This window comes from Ambystoma mexicanum, chromosome 7p (genome assembly GCF_040938575.1).
Source record: "Ambystoma mexicanum isolate Mex_15411 chromosome 7p, UKY_AmexF1_1, whole genome shotgun sequence".
Taxonomy (NCBI): domain Eukaryota; kingdom Metazoa; phylum Chordata; class Amphibia; order Caudata; family Ambystomatidae; genus Ambystoma; species Ambystoma mexicanum.
In genome coordinates, this window is record NC_090939.1 from 97,393,743 (window position 1) to 97,410,655 (window position 16,913).

At 45.0% G+C, this 16,913-nt stretch overlaps 1 protein-coding gene across 7 annotated transcripts in view; it reads right to left on the minus strand.

Annotated features, from left to right (window-relative positions):
* The window catches only part of SPICE1 (spindle and centriole associated protein 1), a 1,365,450-nt gene that overhangs the window by 32,689 nt on the left and 1,315,848 nt on the right, over positions 1-16,913 (minus strand). For all 7 annotated transcript variants that reach the window (XM_069635857.1, XM_069635859.1, XM_069635855.1 and 4 more), the window contains one exon: positions 7,707-7,794. In XM_069635857.1, the coding sequence (XP_069491958.1) occupies positions 7,707-7,794 (88 nt within the window). The remainder of the gene's footprint in view (positions 1-7,706; positions 7,795-16,913) is intronic.

Sequence of the window (16,913 nt, forward strand, 5' to 3'; positions counted from 1 at the left end):
AAAACTTCCCAAGTAGATTGTTAACAAGTTAGGCAAGGCAGTACTTTAGCATTTGCAATACTGAGGTGAAAACCGAGCAAAATGGCAATTCACAAGTTTAAAAAGAGGGAAGGAAGAGGTGGTTATATGAGTTTGGTGCACCAAAACATTTCTAGGTGAGAAGCAATCTAGAGAAGGCAGTTGTAACACATTTAGCCAGAGTCTGTAGGCCTGTGCCAGTGTCAATGGTACAAGGCAAAGTGCCCAAGATCAAAATGTTCTAGTAGTTGCAGTCAAGTCTTTGTTTAACAATTCGAAAAGGCGGTTGCAGGAGGTGAAAGACAATGTTAGATGATAGGGGCGGCCAACCCAGTAGGTAAGTAAAGGATTTACAACACCTTTAACGATACCCAACGAAACGGGAGGCCTGGCGGTACAATGTACCTTTAGAGTAGAAGAGGCTCCTGCGGTGGCAGTGGTGTAGTTCCTGGCAGTTAATGCAGTTCGGGAGATCCAGCAGAGGAAGAGAGGCTCTAGTCATGGAGGACGGTTCGAGTAACTGCACTGCCCAGGGATGAAACCAGCCGCAGTGCTGCCAAACGGATAAAAGGTATGCTCTTTAAATCGCAGTCCGGGTGGACGGGTGCCTGGCTATCGGGTCTCCTAGTGCTTGGCACTGGCGATTCGACCAAGGCAGGTCCTGGAGGGTGATTGGTGAACTGGTTGGCCCCACCAGCTCAAGGGAAGAAGACTCTTGCAGAGGAAGATCTTCTCAAGTCGTTGGAGAAAAGTGGTGAGGATCTGCAGCAGGGCTTCACCGGTGGTTCAGTCGTTGCAGATGTCATCAGCTTCTCTCCTCTTTGGTTTCTTAGTTCCAGTGGCGACGTCTTGTCCTCCAGTTCTCAGGACCCTCCTTTTATGCAGCAAGACCCCCATTCATACAGCCTAGCTGTCACTCACGCAGTGGGGTGCTCTCCTGGCGGGAGAACCACCCCCAGCCTATCAGGGCAGAGTGCGACTTTGGTTGCGTAGGCAACCCTATCCAGGGTGCCTATTCCCCCTCCCACACATCCTGTCTACTCCAGACTCAGTGGCGCCGAGAGGAGGGCTTCTGTGCAGAAGCCCGCCAAAAGGACGAACAAAGGATCCCCGACCTGGGTTAGGATTATAGAGAAAGACACGAGAAAGAAATATTATTAAAGTTCTGGCAATAAAAACCTACCCGAGTAAAGTTAATTTTAAAATAAACCGACGGTATGTTAGAGGCTGTCAGTAAAATTGGTATCCTCGAACAATGGGAAAATCCCATAGGAAAATATTTGCGGTCGAATATTTACGGTAGTAACCACTGCCACCAGCCAGAAACTTGAGAGAGGGACTGTACAGTACCCCCTCGAAAATGAACTTAAGGGAAAAACTATTAACCCTTTCCAGTACTTCCACAGTAAGATGGTTTGTACTGGTTTAGTTCATAATTATTGACTAGTAAAGTCAATGGGGACTTTACATGCTCTGGGAGACGGTAGTCAGTCCCAGGGTATGGAGTCCATGTTTGGGGGTCGCTATGACACCTCTGTGGTACGGCACGTAGGGTGCTGTGTACCACACATGTTAAAAAGACGATTCCTATGAGGGTGAGAAAAACCCCATAGACCATAAGCACACAAGATAGCCTAAAACACAAAAAGGGTCTCACTCTTAGCAGGAGAAAAAAATAAACCCTTCAAATCCAGCAAAGCTGCTGGGGGACTCTATAGGTAAGGGAAATTAGCCTTAGAAGAGAATTCTTCCTAACAGAGATGACGACAAATGAAGATCATGGAGTGCAATCAAACAAATAATTGGTTGGACACCCTTTTTTCCTGGGTGCCCGCTTGGCTCTCAGGAGTATTTAAAGTGACTGTCCCAATGCTGGTCCTCATGCTCGTCACCTTCTGCATTAGCAAAACTATTTTGAGACCCTATACTAACAAAGGGAGAAGGGAGTGGAACATGTATGTTGCTGCTTAATGTTGATGGGGTAAATGATAGCAATAAGCCCATGAAACTAACCAAGGGTGAAAAATTAGATGGAGTTGACTGTTACAATACCACCAGAAGATATACAAAACTATGATGCCTATTGGATTTCATGCAATAAGGATGGTCAGGGGTCTGTGTGCTGATAGAGGGACCACTGGAAGACTGGGAAGAAGATGGAGGTAACATGAGTAGACTAAGGAGAGTATGGATCTCTAAAGAGAGCAGCAGAGTGGGGTCTGGGGGAAGGAAATTATTGATAGATCAATAAAACAGGGGAATAATGGTAAAAAAGTTCAGCACGGTAAATAGGCATGAACTGATCAGCTGTGGGATTAGCCCACTAAGATGGAGGGGCTTTGTTGACAGCCACACAGTTCTATGCATTAGGCTGGAGAATTCCCTAAATAATTGTGTTTCAAGCAGATAGCATATAGTTGGTAAAGTTGGGTTACTGGTAAGTAAAAATGGGGTTAACAGTAGACAGAGGCACTAAAAACCGGCCTCAAAGCTTGCTTTTCACTATAAGCAACAAATTCACATTTTATTAACTTCCCTAGTAGCCACAGAGGCTGGCAGCACACTGCAAACTACACATGTTCAGAATTATAAGGTGAAAGGAACAGCTTTTGATACTTTCATGGGTGCCGGGGAAAGTCAGTGAATGCACAATCATTTTATAATTCGGCATATTAGTTTATGAAACTGCTCTAACTGACTGTTTTAAAATGTCCCATGGCGGTTTCAAATTGCACCTTTGCACATCTTCGCCTGGGAAGAAGTTCGAAGAGTTCCTAAGATGCAACATTAAAATGCTAACTTGTCAATGGTTCAAGGCTCTTGCAGTGTCATTACAGGTTGTATTCCCTTGAGAAATGGATGGAGATGACCAGCAGCAGATGAATAAAGATCCGATGGTCATCTCAAATGTCTCAATGTTTTGGCACTATGTTGTGGGAATTGTGGGTTGGCCTGTGATGTCACAGAGGTGGCCGAGGGTGGTATCACAAGGTTTGCAGGACCCAATCATTTCAGTATAATGTATGTGCCACTATAGGGGAATGATGTAACTCTACCAATTAGCTTCACATGGAGGACTATCTTAATGTTGCAATGTGTTTTGATGCCATTTAATTTGTATGATTATAAAAGCTTCTGTCTTAGAGGTGTATAGTTGACAGTGGCTTTCATGTAGTTCTGTTCCGCATTCTGTATGAATTTTGCTTTTCCAACTGGACTGGGCCCAGAATAAATTGCGTTACTTCCTTGCTTGGTGTACAATTCTTTTTGGATTACTTTTGTAATTTATTATTGGCGAGTTCCGAGGTTACCCGCTGTACAAAGCTTTGGACAACTCCACACCATTTGGAAGTAAACCAGCATCATCTAGCCGACACCTAGGCAGGAACCCAGACTTGTATGGGAGAAGAGCTTCCATCTGGCCGGGGTGTAGGGATACCTGTGAAGCACTAAATTGTATTAGGCGGAAGCTGGAATTGTAGAACTTCTCAACAGGTTTGTGTATATGTTGCCCCAGATCTCGTCAGTGAGGTCTAAATTCATGTCACATGACCATTTGGACCAGGTTTTGGTGGGGGCAGCTGGAGCACAGCCTTGAACCCGACCTTACAGATTAAAGACAATGCCCAGGTACCACGCACATCCATAATAAATGCGAGCATAGAGTCGTAGGCTGGTACAACAAGAAATTCTGCCCATAACCTCTTGAACGTCTTGCGCAACCCAATGTAACAAAGCCAATACGATGATTTGTGGTGTGTGAGCAGTAACAAAGTTCTTGGTTCTCTTCTATATACATGTGCCCCAACGTGCCAAATCCAGTTTGTACCCACTGGCGTTCTGTAGCAGCGCCTAGCCTGGGAAGGGACGGAATGCAGCTCCATAACGGGAAGCCACCATGAAAGGGATGGGCTACACCTAGGACGTTCAACATTTTACACTAGGCCAGAGCAATCACACTTGCAGGGTCAAATGGGCATAAGTCTGCAAACAGCAGGGGCAGCACCAGTGATCTAATATCCCATTCCACCGTGGAATATCTTTCGAGCTTCACATGTGGATTAGGTAAATTGTGCGCATTGTAGAAAGCTGCATATTGCGCTTGTGCTGCCAGCCAGTATATCCTGAAATTAGGGGCAGCAAACTCCCCCCTTCACACCCCCATTGGTAGTGGGACTTTTTGGCGATGTCTGAGATGTGCGAAGAGAAGGAGAGGTGTCGAAGATGACCCCAAGACGTTTTGCCTCATTGGTAGGTGAAAGTGGGAAAGCGGGAGCGGGGGTCCCAATAAGGACATCTCCGTCTTACTGGCATTCAAGCAGAGATCGTTAGCAGCACACCAGGACTGAATTGTGGAGAGACAGTCAGGGATGAGTGAGGAGGAGGAGGAGGCTGCTGAGGGTAACCTGAAAGTCAGATGCGCGTCATCCGCATAACACTGAAAGTTAGAGGTAAAGGTAGAGACCCTGTGGGCCAAGTTCTCTGTTGTAGCAGGACAGAATTGCCAAGGAGTTGTCTGCCTTAATCGTAGGGGCCACTGTAGATACAATGTGCTTTCAGAAAGCGTACAGTTTTCTTCCCTCCTTATCAGGTGGTACAGCACACAGCGAAAAAGAGTTGAACGCTTGTGAGCAGCCACATAGGCCACAGAATCCTGACTGGGCTCGCAGGGATTTGGCGGTGCTATCTGGCACCTGGTATTTCTATTCAAACTGGTCCTTCTTTGGAGGAGCCGTAAAAGGGTTCTTGATTGTTAAGAGGCCACCCTCCCTGATGCCATTGAGAACAGAAATCGAGGCAACAGTTTTCCTTGCCCGTTTCCTGCACTGGTACAAGAAGCCTTCTTTGCGCTCTTCCTCAGGGAGTAAATCTACCATCTTGGCGGCCTTGGACACAATAGAATGCCCCGTTTTGGCAGGCTGGGAATCTCCGATAGGAGGATTGTCAGCTTCACCATACACCATCCACCAGAACAGGGTCCTCAAAGTCATGCATGGAAGTATGAGTAGAGACCCAATACTGAGAAGCATCGTCGTCAGACTCAGTCTCTGAGGGTTCTGCAGGGGCCAACAGAGAGAGGCGGCTGCTGCGCCTAGCGGGAGCAGAGGAACAGGTAGATCCTGCAGAGCATCTGGGACCATCGGTATCCTGGAATGTAGTTCCGACACTAGAGTTTGCAGTGTACACAAAATGTCCAGTGACAGAGTGTGCTTTCTGTTGAGGGACTGCAGGAACATGAGGTGCACGTGGCGGCTGCATGATCGAAGTGTCTGCGCCGGTGACGACAAAAGGGCTTCTTCATCTTTGTCTGAAAACACACTTTCCGCGTCCTCATAAACAGTTCCGATAACATTTTCAAGGATGTCTCTGGAGGAACCTGAGAAGGCCGGAGTGGAAGAGAATATCGACAAAGCTGTTGCTGCGGCCTTTGTAGACCCAGGCTGTTTTTGTAAGGACTTTAGTATGCCGACTGCCATTTCTGTGGCAGCCAGAGCATGGGTTGTATGCCCTTTCTTCACCCTTGTGGGACCTCAAACTCTTAGAAGAGAGAGTACACTCATGGGGTCTGCTGTGGCAGAGTGAAGCATGGCTGCGAACAAAAGCAGAGTCTGAGACCACAGTCCAGTCCCCTCATCACCCCAAGTCACTAAACTCCTGTGCTGGTCCTTCAGAATTTTGTTCGAGAAGGAGTGGCAGATGGGGAACAAATTGAAGTTGTGCTCTGGGTAGAGGCAGTAGATGCACTCAGTATGCTGGTCCAACACGTAGGTGTTTTTTTAAGTGGCAGGTGGAACATGCCTTGAAAAGGCTTTCTTAGCCTTAGGATCAGCCACATTGGGGCAAAGAGGCACCTTTCACAGGCCTCAACCCTGAGGTGGCAAGAGCCGCCCAGCAGGGGAGCACCAGCGATGTAAGACACTCCCAAACAGCACAATAGGAAAGTACTTATCTTAAGCTTTCCAGCAATGGCCAAAAGCTGAAAATCCCAGAAAAAAGTATGTAGAACGTTGAATGAAGTATAGAGCTTCAGAGAACTCCCAACACTTGAATGTGCATAATAAAATCTGAAGATGATCTCTGGGGGTGGCGCTAACAGACTGCTTATTGGCTATGGCCAAGATAACCCAAAATGACCAAGAGAACACAAAAGTGCTTGCAGTCTTTCAAATTCAAATGAAAACTGCTTTAATGTTACTGAGAATTTCCAGCTTGATGACTGTGAATATTCACAGCATGTGAATCTATGTAAGATCCAAGTAGGGCATTTAAGATTAGCTGGAAAACAGAATATCTGCAAGCATTCTATACCATTAGACTACTTTCTAGGCAGAAAGAGTATTGATAGTGTGCCTTGTTAGATTTGTCTTCGTTGGTGCAGGTTGCAAAATACCCCAAGCTTCTCAATTGTTCCTTTATCTTCTGTCTGATCTATGCTCCAATTGTTATTAGACTGAGAACATCTGGCAAACATCAAACAGCACCCTTCAGGTATGTAACTCATACGCCTCAAACTGAGACTCTGGCCAGTGGACACTCAATAAGTGAATCTGCGCAATGAGGCCTTAAATTAAGCACTTGAACCTTTGACATACAAGACATCAGGGGGGAAAATTATAATATCACGATTATTGTACAAGAAATTATTTCAAATGTGAACTACAGCTATCTATACGACTTGAAATGTTTTTTTAATACAGATGTACAATTATTATTTGTTTTATTGATTTGGTTGGAATTACAACCCTTCAACAGTTAAATTTCACAAGTAGATCAATTTAAAAGGTGTACAATATTTTTTTCAAAAACAAATACCTACTATTAACCAGACTGCCCATGCATACAACACCCCCATTGATAGTTGAACTCATTACAAAAGGCATGGTGACCAAAAATAATATCACAAGATTTCATACAGGGCTATCATTACAAGTTAACCACAGTCATTACAAGCTCTTAAAAGTGTGTGCACCTCCAGAACAGCTTCCCAATGGGCCACCTAACATGCTTCAAAAGGGAATGATGTAGGATTCACCACATATTCCTCAGTCTTGTTTGAGCAACTGAGCTCCAAGCAAGTCACCGTCATTCTACACTTAAGGTCCAGCCCAGCAGCCACCCTAGGTCAAGAGGAGCCTTGCCCACATTACAAGACCTACTGAACAACCCGCCTAGCAACAGCCAGCTGGAGAGTTCGTTTCACATGGGAAATCCAAACTTCCTGGCTATTCCAGAAGCTGAGGGGGACCCAAGCGACGCAACCGCAAGATGTGCGAACTGAAAGTCCACACAACTATATTGAAACAAACCACACACTGATGATAATCAAAAGTGAAAAATACATGCACAGTTCTCAGAAGGATTACGAGGGGACCATGCATGGAAATGTGGAGGAAGAAAGCTCAATCTCAGAAATGGAGTGTACTAGAGGGGGCAGGGCTTGCAGAGTTTTGAATAAGGTCAAATGGGCTAAAATCAGATGGAAAATCCATGGAAAACAATCTCGCAATAATTGAGGGGCAAGCTCTTACGCTGGTAAGGAGCTGCTAAGCATAGTTGTGGAAAAGAGCTGAAATCCAAAAAAGAGGGAGAAGAACAAGACAGATAGTATTCCAATAAGCAAGGGAGGCATGCATTTAGCACTTAACATGGAAAGCAACATGCTATTAAATAGTTTTTAAAAAACTTACTTTGGGACGTAGGGCAACCGGTGGAGTTTTCTGGGAGGCACCTGGAGGTGTTCTAGGGGAATAGGACCAGTTCATAAAAGACGAGGAACTAGAACATAGAAAAACAGATTGTTAATACTGTGAGCTCCTTGAAGGAAAGATTACTCAGCAGGATAAAAGTCTTACCTATAACATTAGTTCTTGAAAAGTTTACCACAAAATATCACCTCTCCAACTGCACCTAAAGGCACTACCACGTGTCTTGCTAAAGCAGAACAGCAATACCTTGGAACAAAGAAAAGGTCTTTACTTCAGCAGAAAACGGCCTCTTCATTGTCCTTCACAGGGGGTTGTGGAAAGTGAGTCAAGGCATGGACTGAGAGCGAGAGGTGTGAGGGAGAGAGAGAGAGCGGTGTGAGGGAGAGAGAGAGAGCGGTGTGAGGGAGAGAGAGAGGGGGAGAGGGGTGTGAGAGTGAGAGGAGCGAGAGAGCGAGAGAGAGAGAGGAGCGAGAGAGAGAGGGAGGAGAGAGCGAGAGAGCGCTGGCTTCCCACTGCCCATTCTTCCAAAGTTGGGTAAATCGAACAGAAAGACTTATCGATGGCAATGCTTCCATAAATGTGTACTTGTAATGTGGGAGGATGGACCTCCCCTCTACCAAAGAAAACATACAGCTGAATAGAAATATTTACGTGTGCTTCTACAGGATTCCTTTTTCTGTGACCATTCATCTAAGAAGCTATTGAGCTAGAAGGATTAAGCATGGAAAAGGTTCTGTCTGAATTCAAGATCCCATCACACTCAAAAGATTGAGTTTCAGGAAGGAAATGTTTCTTCTAAAGAAAAAGGCACACTGTCTGTATTTGTTAAACTCACCATTACCTGAAGGGCTCTTACCACTAAATACCACTTAGGAAAGGGGATGGAGGGAAAACTAGGCAAGGTTGGAAAACAACTATATCTTCAGGAGGCGGTAGAAGAGAGGATGTTTCTTGGAGCTCAGCAATGGGGGAATATGTTCCTGAGTTGAGGACCACAAAAAAGCCACCCTCAAACCTTTCACTTTGTGTAATCTGTGAACCTTTCTGAGAATCTCTGGACTAGATCTGAGAGCTGTATTGGATAGATTTAGGACAATTGCCAATTATGAGGAAAGGGCCAATATGGCAATCGGCCAGATGGACTGTATAAAGTGTTTTAAAATGGACTTAGCAGGTGACTGCAACACAGAAGAAGCAACAGGCGGCAGCGACATGGGATTGGCATGTAACAGACCACGGAGGAGGTGTGCTGCTTCATTTTGCATCACCTGCAGGGGCCTAAGTAATAAAGCTGGGCAGTCCAAGTAAAGGGAATGACAGTAGTCTAGCCTATTGGAAAAAGCACTGCTACATTATAGTGGGCCATGGTTTCGATAACAGAAAGGGCATACGTGGCTGCAGGAATGCTCACAATATTCGCCTTTTTACAATTAGTCTCTTCCTCTGTTTCTGGTGCTCTGTTTACTATTGTTCGCATTTGCCGATACGCCCCCATGTCCCAGTTATCCTTGGGTTGACTCACTGGCTCTTGTTGGTGTTTTCAGGCTAAGGTAGAGGTGAATGCTTTCTCTTCGGTCTCCAGTCTTTTGCGGCATCTCTTCAACATGCCCGCTTTCATCAGCTCTGTTTCTCTGCAGGGCATCCCGTTCTTGCAGCGTTTCACAATTGCCTCGATGGTGAGCCACCCGGCTCCACCACGCCTGCTTCAGCATCTCTGTACCTCAAGCCTCACATAGAGGCTTAACATTCTCTTACTAAAAGCAGCCTCTAGCTCTTTGCTTATGTTCTTTAAAATTTCCCGGGCGCAGGTGTTCAGCCGAAACAACTAAAGCGCTTGCTGGGCTTGTGGCTTCTTCCACTCTGCACTGCTGTTTCCCTCTTTCTCGTCCCAGTATTCGGGTGACTCTGGAAAAAGAAGTCCATTGTTGAGGATTGGTTTAGAAAGCTTGTATAATCACTTTCAATAGTTCTAACTGGTAAATCACTTCTGGATGATGGATAAATGAAACTGGAGAAGGCGGTCTTGTAGGTAGACCAAAGTTGGAAGTTTGGTCTATGTAATCTGGGCAAAGGTTTTCCCTATTTTTCCTAGGGGAAGGTGTAGATGGACGACAGTAGGCCCTGAGGGTATTCGGTATGGAAGAATTATCTTCAAGGGCAAATGGGGATACCATGTCTCATTCAATGGAACAATGCACAGGCCATCACTGAAACTGTAAAGAAATGTGCAGATCAAACAGCAGGGTAAAGCATTAATGGTGTCTTGACTAATTACAGGCAAATATATATATATATATATATAGGCAAAGTATTGTACCTGGTATCACGTACGTTGGTGAGACAATGTATCACTTGAGGTTGGAATGATTAAACTTGTTAGAGGGATGGATATGGAGATGCCTACTTGGATTGCCACACTGTGTTCCCATTCAGGCATTGCACTTAGAGCTCAGAATAACCTCCATTTGCGGACAAGTTGTATTGCAATGTGGTCTCCTGTATATAAAAGCTATGAAGGAGCCAAAATGCTCTTTATTGTGCATGATGAGAAAGGAAAGTCCACAGATTTAAGGGTATTTTAAACAAACACATGTGGAGTTCTGTGAACACATTGGATGGGTTCCAGTGTGGGAGAAGGAAGAGCATATCTTAAAAAAGGAATTTACAGATCAATTAAAAGCACAGGATTGGGTCAAAATCGTGCTTATTTGGTGAAACTGAAATCCTAGAATGATTTCGTAGAAAGTCAAATTTCCTACTTAAGTCCCCAGCAATACTTTATATTATCCCTGGCCCTCAGAAGGTACATTCTACTTCTGCGGCTGAACCAATTACCAACCCTAGGAGTAGTAGGGCCACGGCTTGGGAAGCTGTTAGAAGAATGTGGTTGCAGATTATGTAAAATCCAGAACATCCCAGAGTCCATCCGCCACGTTATGCCACGTTGTATAATATTGCGCCTGTTATGCATGGATTATTTAGGTGAATTTGCATTAACCTGGAGAAAATAAAAGGAAAATCATTCTGGAGGAGGTGTCTGTTGGCTAGCAATAGCCACTTAATTATGTCTCTCTTTAAAATTATGATTACGAATTGCAACTCTTAGAGGTTGGAAGTTTATATTAAAGTGGTTTTATGTTATGCTATTTTAATGAAAACTGTTGCAATGTGCATTTAGTAGTAATAATGATGATCTTAAAATTATATAACTTCAATATCATTTAGATTTTAGGTGATCATTTTTATGAGGTATATGTGATGTTGATATTGAAAAATAAAATGATTATGCAAAGTTTTTTGTACGAAAATACAATAATAAATATTTTTTAAATACACCACACAGAGTAATGTCAGATTCCATTACACCCAGTTAACTCAGTAAGACTAGATTTCATTATGCCCAGTTTGCTTAGTACAGGGAGCGGTCTTTAAGAACCCAAATTGTAAACCCATCCCTATTGCGGTCAGCTGGGAAAAGGAATGCTTGCTTCCATTTCAAATTTTTTGGACAACAAATTTTAGTGCACATTTAAACCCTGATGAGTAAATGCGTGCCAGAGGAGACTAGCAATTAAGGTCTACATGTTAAATGATGTATTTCCTAAAAGGCATTCAGCTACAAAGAAAAAACATCTGTATCTGTGATATAGAGGGCAATGGGTCCAGGTAAACATATAGTCTCAAATGAAGCTTATCCTGCATGGTTAAACCTCAATCTGGTGTTTACCCCAGAAAAAAGGAAAGGATAGTCCAGTTTCAGACTGGACCTATGAATGGCGATTGCTGTCATATCGCAGAGTGCGTTAAACACAAGAGAGGCAGAAAAGGGCTGCTCTTGTGCTTCATGCCCAGCTAGTGTTTTTGAGTTTGCTTATTCAGTTTCTCATTTCTTTTTGGGGCAACAAGCCTCAAGTTATTTACAAACCTGAGCTGAAATTGTAGGCCCGAGATTACATTTTTAACGCTTTCTACTGCATTCATCTAATATTTCTGATGCCAACATAGCTCTGGTGTACTGCTGGGCAATGGGCTTGAGCCAAGATCAGGTAGGACAAGTGGCTCATTCCCACAGGGTGGACACATGCAGGGTGGCACAGAGCGACTGTCACAACATACATTTTTCAAAGGATACCAAGTTAATCAGAACTAGGAATAAGGAAGCCAGACATCGATGCCTGTCACGGACCACTGTACTTTCATTGCCCTATGTTCACAGTAGACCCCATGTCATGATAAGAGGGGACAAAATAATCATCTGTGTGGCTGGGGAATTGCTCCAAAAAACCCTGTTGGAGAATCTCCCAAAAACACAGTGGGACAGTGATAATGGGGTTGAAATTGGAAATAGAATAATAAGCACATAGTTCTGAAGACCACGATGGGGGCACGGACGTAATGGCTGCCTGAGCCATCGCCTCCCTCTCCAGCCACTGGGAAATGGCGTGACAACGCAAGCATTTTGAACCTTAAAGCATTCTGAACGTATATTGGGAATCCCAAAAGGCTTGTGCAAATAGTGGTGAAATAACTAGGAACCTGTGATACGCTGCCACGCGAGGCGATTGACATGGCAGACGCTGACTGAATGCTACGAGGACTCCTGAGATGTAAGACTCTCCACGGCAGTGACAGGCGTTGCTGAAAGAATTAAGGGACCCATAGCCCGCGTGGGAGCAGACACCCGACCTGAGGAGTCTCATTGGAACAGAGAACCAGAGAAATGGGCTGAGAGCGTAGCATTACCAGTAAGCAAGGCAGGCTTCCCCATGAGCGCGGCTCTCGGCTATATGCCGGTCTGTAGCCCTCACGGCCCCTCGTTTGCACAAGCAGTGTGCACAACACGCAGGAATGGTTTTTTGTCATAAAGCGGAGGCACTGGGGTGCTGGCCCGCTACTAGATATAAATCAATACACTGCCACATGCTACCCCTCTCAGAGCCCCAAGCAACAGCATATCACCACGTAGATAATCAGCTGCATTTGAAGAGCGGCTCAGAGACAAGCAACTTCAATTTTGTGGCATGACAGGAGGTTTCATATTATGCATTACAAGCTTTACTCTGAAACCACAGCAGCAAAGAAAAAACGTTTACAAACAAAAAAGTTTCAATAACAGAACTAAATAGAGTTCCATGTCAATGCAAGGGGGACTCCCCAATCCATCATGGAGGACAGGTCATGCCCTGCAGGGGACCAATGAGCAGGGACTCTCCTCTATATATGTCCTTTAGTCGAAATCCAACTCCTCTTTCTTTGCTGCTGACACCACAGCTAAGTCACTCCTTTTAGTTGTGCCTTGCATGTTAGTCAGTGGTTGCCATATGAATTTGTGCATCATATTTAATATGTGCTTTACTGCTTTCACCTTGGGTATTTCGTTTCCTTATTTTAAGTTTATTGTTGCAGTATTGCATTAACTGCTACTTACTTCGTGGCGTCTAACAAAATGTAATGATTCGTGAGCGCCCGCGCTTATTTGCTGTGTGCCTGTCCTTTTATGAAGTGAGCATTTTGCTTTTGAGTGAACTTTTTTTTCCTACGAAACGTGTGCGGGCATGTCTGAATCTTTAGCTTCAGGCCCGTCACGCGTGGTTTTGGGGGCGTCCGGCAGCGCCGGGCTCTCTGTTTGTTTTTCTCTTTCATATAATTAGTGCGAGCTGCGCACAGGGTCAGCAGGCCTGTCACACGGGGGTTGTGTGTGTATTTTTCTTCAAGGGTGTTGTCAGCTGTGGCATGCAGGTCTGTGGAAGCCTTTGCTTCAGACCTCACGCGCACAGGCTGATGTGGTGCTTCCCTCCGTCTCGCGGCCCTTTTAGAAGCTTTCGCTTCAGGCCTGACGCGCGGCGGGAAAAAATATACTTAAATGACATGTTTGCCGGCCCCTCCCTCCATTCCTCCCCAGGCCCAGGGGTAGAGTTGAGCAGCACTTTGATACCTGTGGGTTCGTAGCGCTAGTTAGATGCTGAATTATGAATGCTAAATTATTCAGTTTATACCCAATGAGATACAAGAAAGTTTTTTCCCTTTCAATGAAACCTTATGGGAAAAGTGCAGGTCTTCCACATATGGGCCACCCACTTCAATCCCCACGCACGCCTGGCAACAGCTTTGCTTACTGATGCACAGGTGAAGGGAGCGCCATGTACCATCTCCTTTACATTTTAGAAATAAAATACAAAAAAATACAAAGTGTCTCTCACTATTTTGGCAATACAGGTATATTGCGTCAGAATTTCGGCACATATATTAGGAGTGCCGCTGCCTGCTCGGCTTCAGGTTTCACCTGAGTTTGGGTGCAAGGGTTGTTCCCTGGCGGGCTGCCGATTTTCATGCCCTGCTAGGGTACGCAGCTTGTGGTGCGCTTGCTCAGCGTATTCCTTTTTTACAGCTATGGTTAAGCTGTGTGTGAAGCATTAACGCTTCCCTTTTGTTAAAAGAATTACTTTGTTTTTATTTATTTCTCATTTTATCCTTCAAAGAAAAGACAAGGGTTGGTGGAGGAGGTCGTTAACTGACCTGTAGGGGGCTTAGGCCTTCCTATCCAGACTTCATTCAGACGCAATCCTATACTAGCCTGATATTTCATGTCCCTTTACGAAAAAAAATTAAAAAGAAATAATGTCTGGTTAGTTACCCCTCTCTTTTTTCCATTAAGTATGTTCAGGACAACTCAGTCCGTTTACTTCCCTTAGGTTTTTTTCTCCTCCCCTAAAAGGGGTCAGGTAGAGTACCCACAGTTCTGGTCTGTTCCTCACAGCCCGTTTACTTATTATATCTCCGCTACTGCATGGTCCTTGTTTCTGCGACAGATATTTTGGAGGACCCTACTTGCCTTCATAAAGGCGCTAAAGAGCTTAGCCTTCTTTCCCTCAAAGGGACAAGACTGGGAGGCAGTGCCATCCTCTTGTTTTGTGAGCTAACCCTCTTGACATGGATCGGACAGTCGTTGGTATCCTTCTTTGCCCTGGGGGAAAAAGGGAAGGACCCTAAGAAGGAAGAGTGGTAGCTGTGAATTTAGGTCATATATAACCCAGTTTGCTCATCTGTCTAAAGAGGGAGGTAACCTCTATTTTCCCTATTTGATGCGCAAGTACTGTGCTACTTGATTGAGCTCTGTTTGCCTGCTCGGCAACGACGACGCCTCTGCTCTTACGGAGCGGCGTAAATACCCCTCATGTGAGGAGGGATGGTTCAAAGGCAACGCATTCCTCCGAAAGGTAAAATACAATACAGGTACGGATTATAATACTAGCACTTGAATATGTGCGGATCATGACAGGCTGGATTATAAGAGAGATTGCCTGCTCGGCATTGATAAACACCTTCATGGCCACAGGATGACGTAAGCCCTTTCCCGTGCAACTTCATCCCAAATTATTATTAGACAGGTGGTTTTGATTAAGATTTCTGCCCCTCAGGAGAATAGAGCCCGATCCTTTGGGTGTTTTTCCTAAGTCTACCTATCCGGAAAAAGGCGCATCAAGAGGTGCGCGCAGTTACTCCTCTGCTCGAGGGGCTTGAGCACAGTGTTTTTTGTTCCTTTGGAGGGATTGTGCCGACAGGAGTCCTGCTAGTCCTAGGATATCTCCTGTAATTCCTCAGGTGTTCACCAGGTTTTCTTAAATGATGTTCACCTCAAACCCCTGGGGGTTGCTGTAGGTTAACAAGGATCCATTTTGCGCACTTCCTCTGTCAGTTTTCCCTTGCCTCCTTCCCCAGTGGTCACTAAGGCAAGTAAAATGTGTTAGTTTGGGGGTCAGTGACCTCATTTTTGGAAGGGGCGGTGCTACCAGCCTCCCTCACGGTTTTTCAATCGTGAATGAGATAACTCTGCTCCCACTAATTGGGAGTGGGCATATGGAGTACTTCCAATAATTAGCTTGCAAGTCTTAACATCCATTGTGGCACCTTTAAAAATGGGTGAGTTACTATGCTCATTGTTTCCTGTCTCCTGGCGGAGGGTATGGTCATGTTAGACCTCGAGGATGAGTGCTGGGGGTTCCTGTTTTTTCCTCCTCATCAGGAGTTTCCTCTTCATTTCCACTGATGGGTTCACTCTTATCAATGTCCCTCCCTTTCGCTTTGGCCTTTCCCATCAGCCCCCTGGTGCGTTACCAAGTTAATGAAGAGGGTGATAACTCACTTCAGTTCCAAGGGGTTCTGGATAATATTTTTTTCTTGGATACAGTTAGAGGTGTCCCTTCCGCGATCATGGAGTTTGTTCTTGGTTATAAGAACGACATTAAAGCTCTACATCTTCTCCTTCGGGATCATAGACTCTACTTAAGTAAGGAGGTATCAGTCTTCTCCCCTAGAAAGGGAGTTTTTTCCCTCAGCTAGCTAACCTGGATAGGCAGGTGGCCAGTTACTTCCGTGTCATTGTTCCAAACATCTTCACGAGAATCTATCGTTCTCACATTTAGATCAGCCTTTTGGAATTGTTATCGTCTGCTGACGCAAGATCGAATCCCGGCAGGGCCAACTCAGCATTTTATCCTTCCGTGGTCCATAAATGAGCACCACACACTGTGTGTAATAACAAGCAGTGCTCAGATACCCGAGGGTCTGTTGCGCTATATAAAAGCTAAATTATTAACTCTCTCTTTGCCACTATCTTGTACGGTTGGAGTTCCGATTGAGTGATCTCTTTTCCCTTGTGAGAATGTGCGTGCCAGTGCACTGTCTTCGGTCTGTTCCTCCGGGATTGCTCAGTTCCTTTTGATAAGTTTTCCCTCCTTTGCCAGGATGGCAAGGGTTGCGAGTTCGGCGGGGGGGGGTGAGGGTTGTGGTCCCCATCCCTATAGGGTTTTTACAGTGCATATTTTCTAGTATCCCTCTCCGGCCATGGCCTATCTCTGCCAGACAGTTTTCTCTTATGAATGGTTCCTTCAAGGGTTCCTCTCGGTTATTCATTAGAATATATATTTCCATCTCTTACTGGGGCTTCCGAGGTTTTTTCGCAGTGCTCTATCTGTGTCATCAAGGACTTTGGGATAGCCTTTAATAAGTCTGTTTCTTTTAGCTGGCAACTGTTCGGTGAGTTGGTATGTGACTCAAATTTCGCTTCTGTTTCTCCCTTAGCAGAAATAGGGGTTTCTGGTGGAGCCGTTTACAAAGGGTAACATTACATGTCGATGATTGCATTTAACTGCCATTATCTCAGCGAGACATGGTCGCTAAGGATGAAAA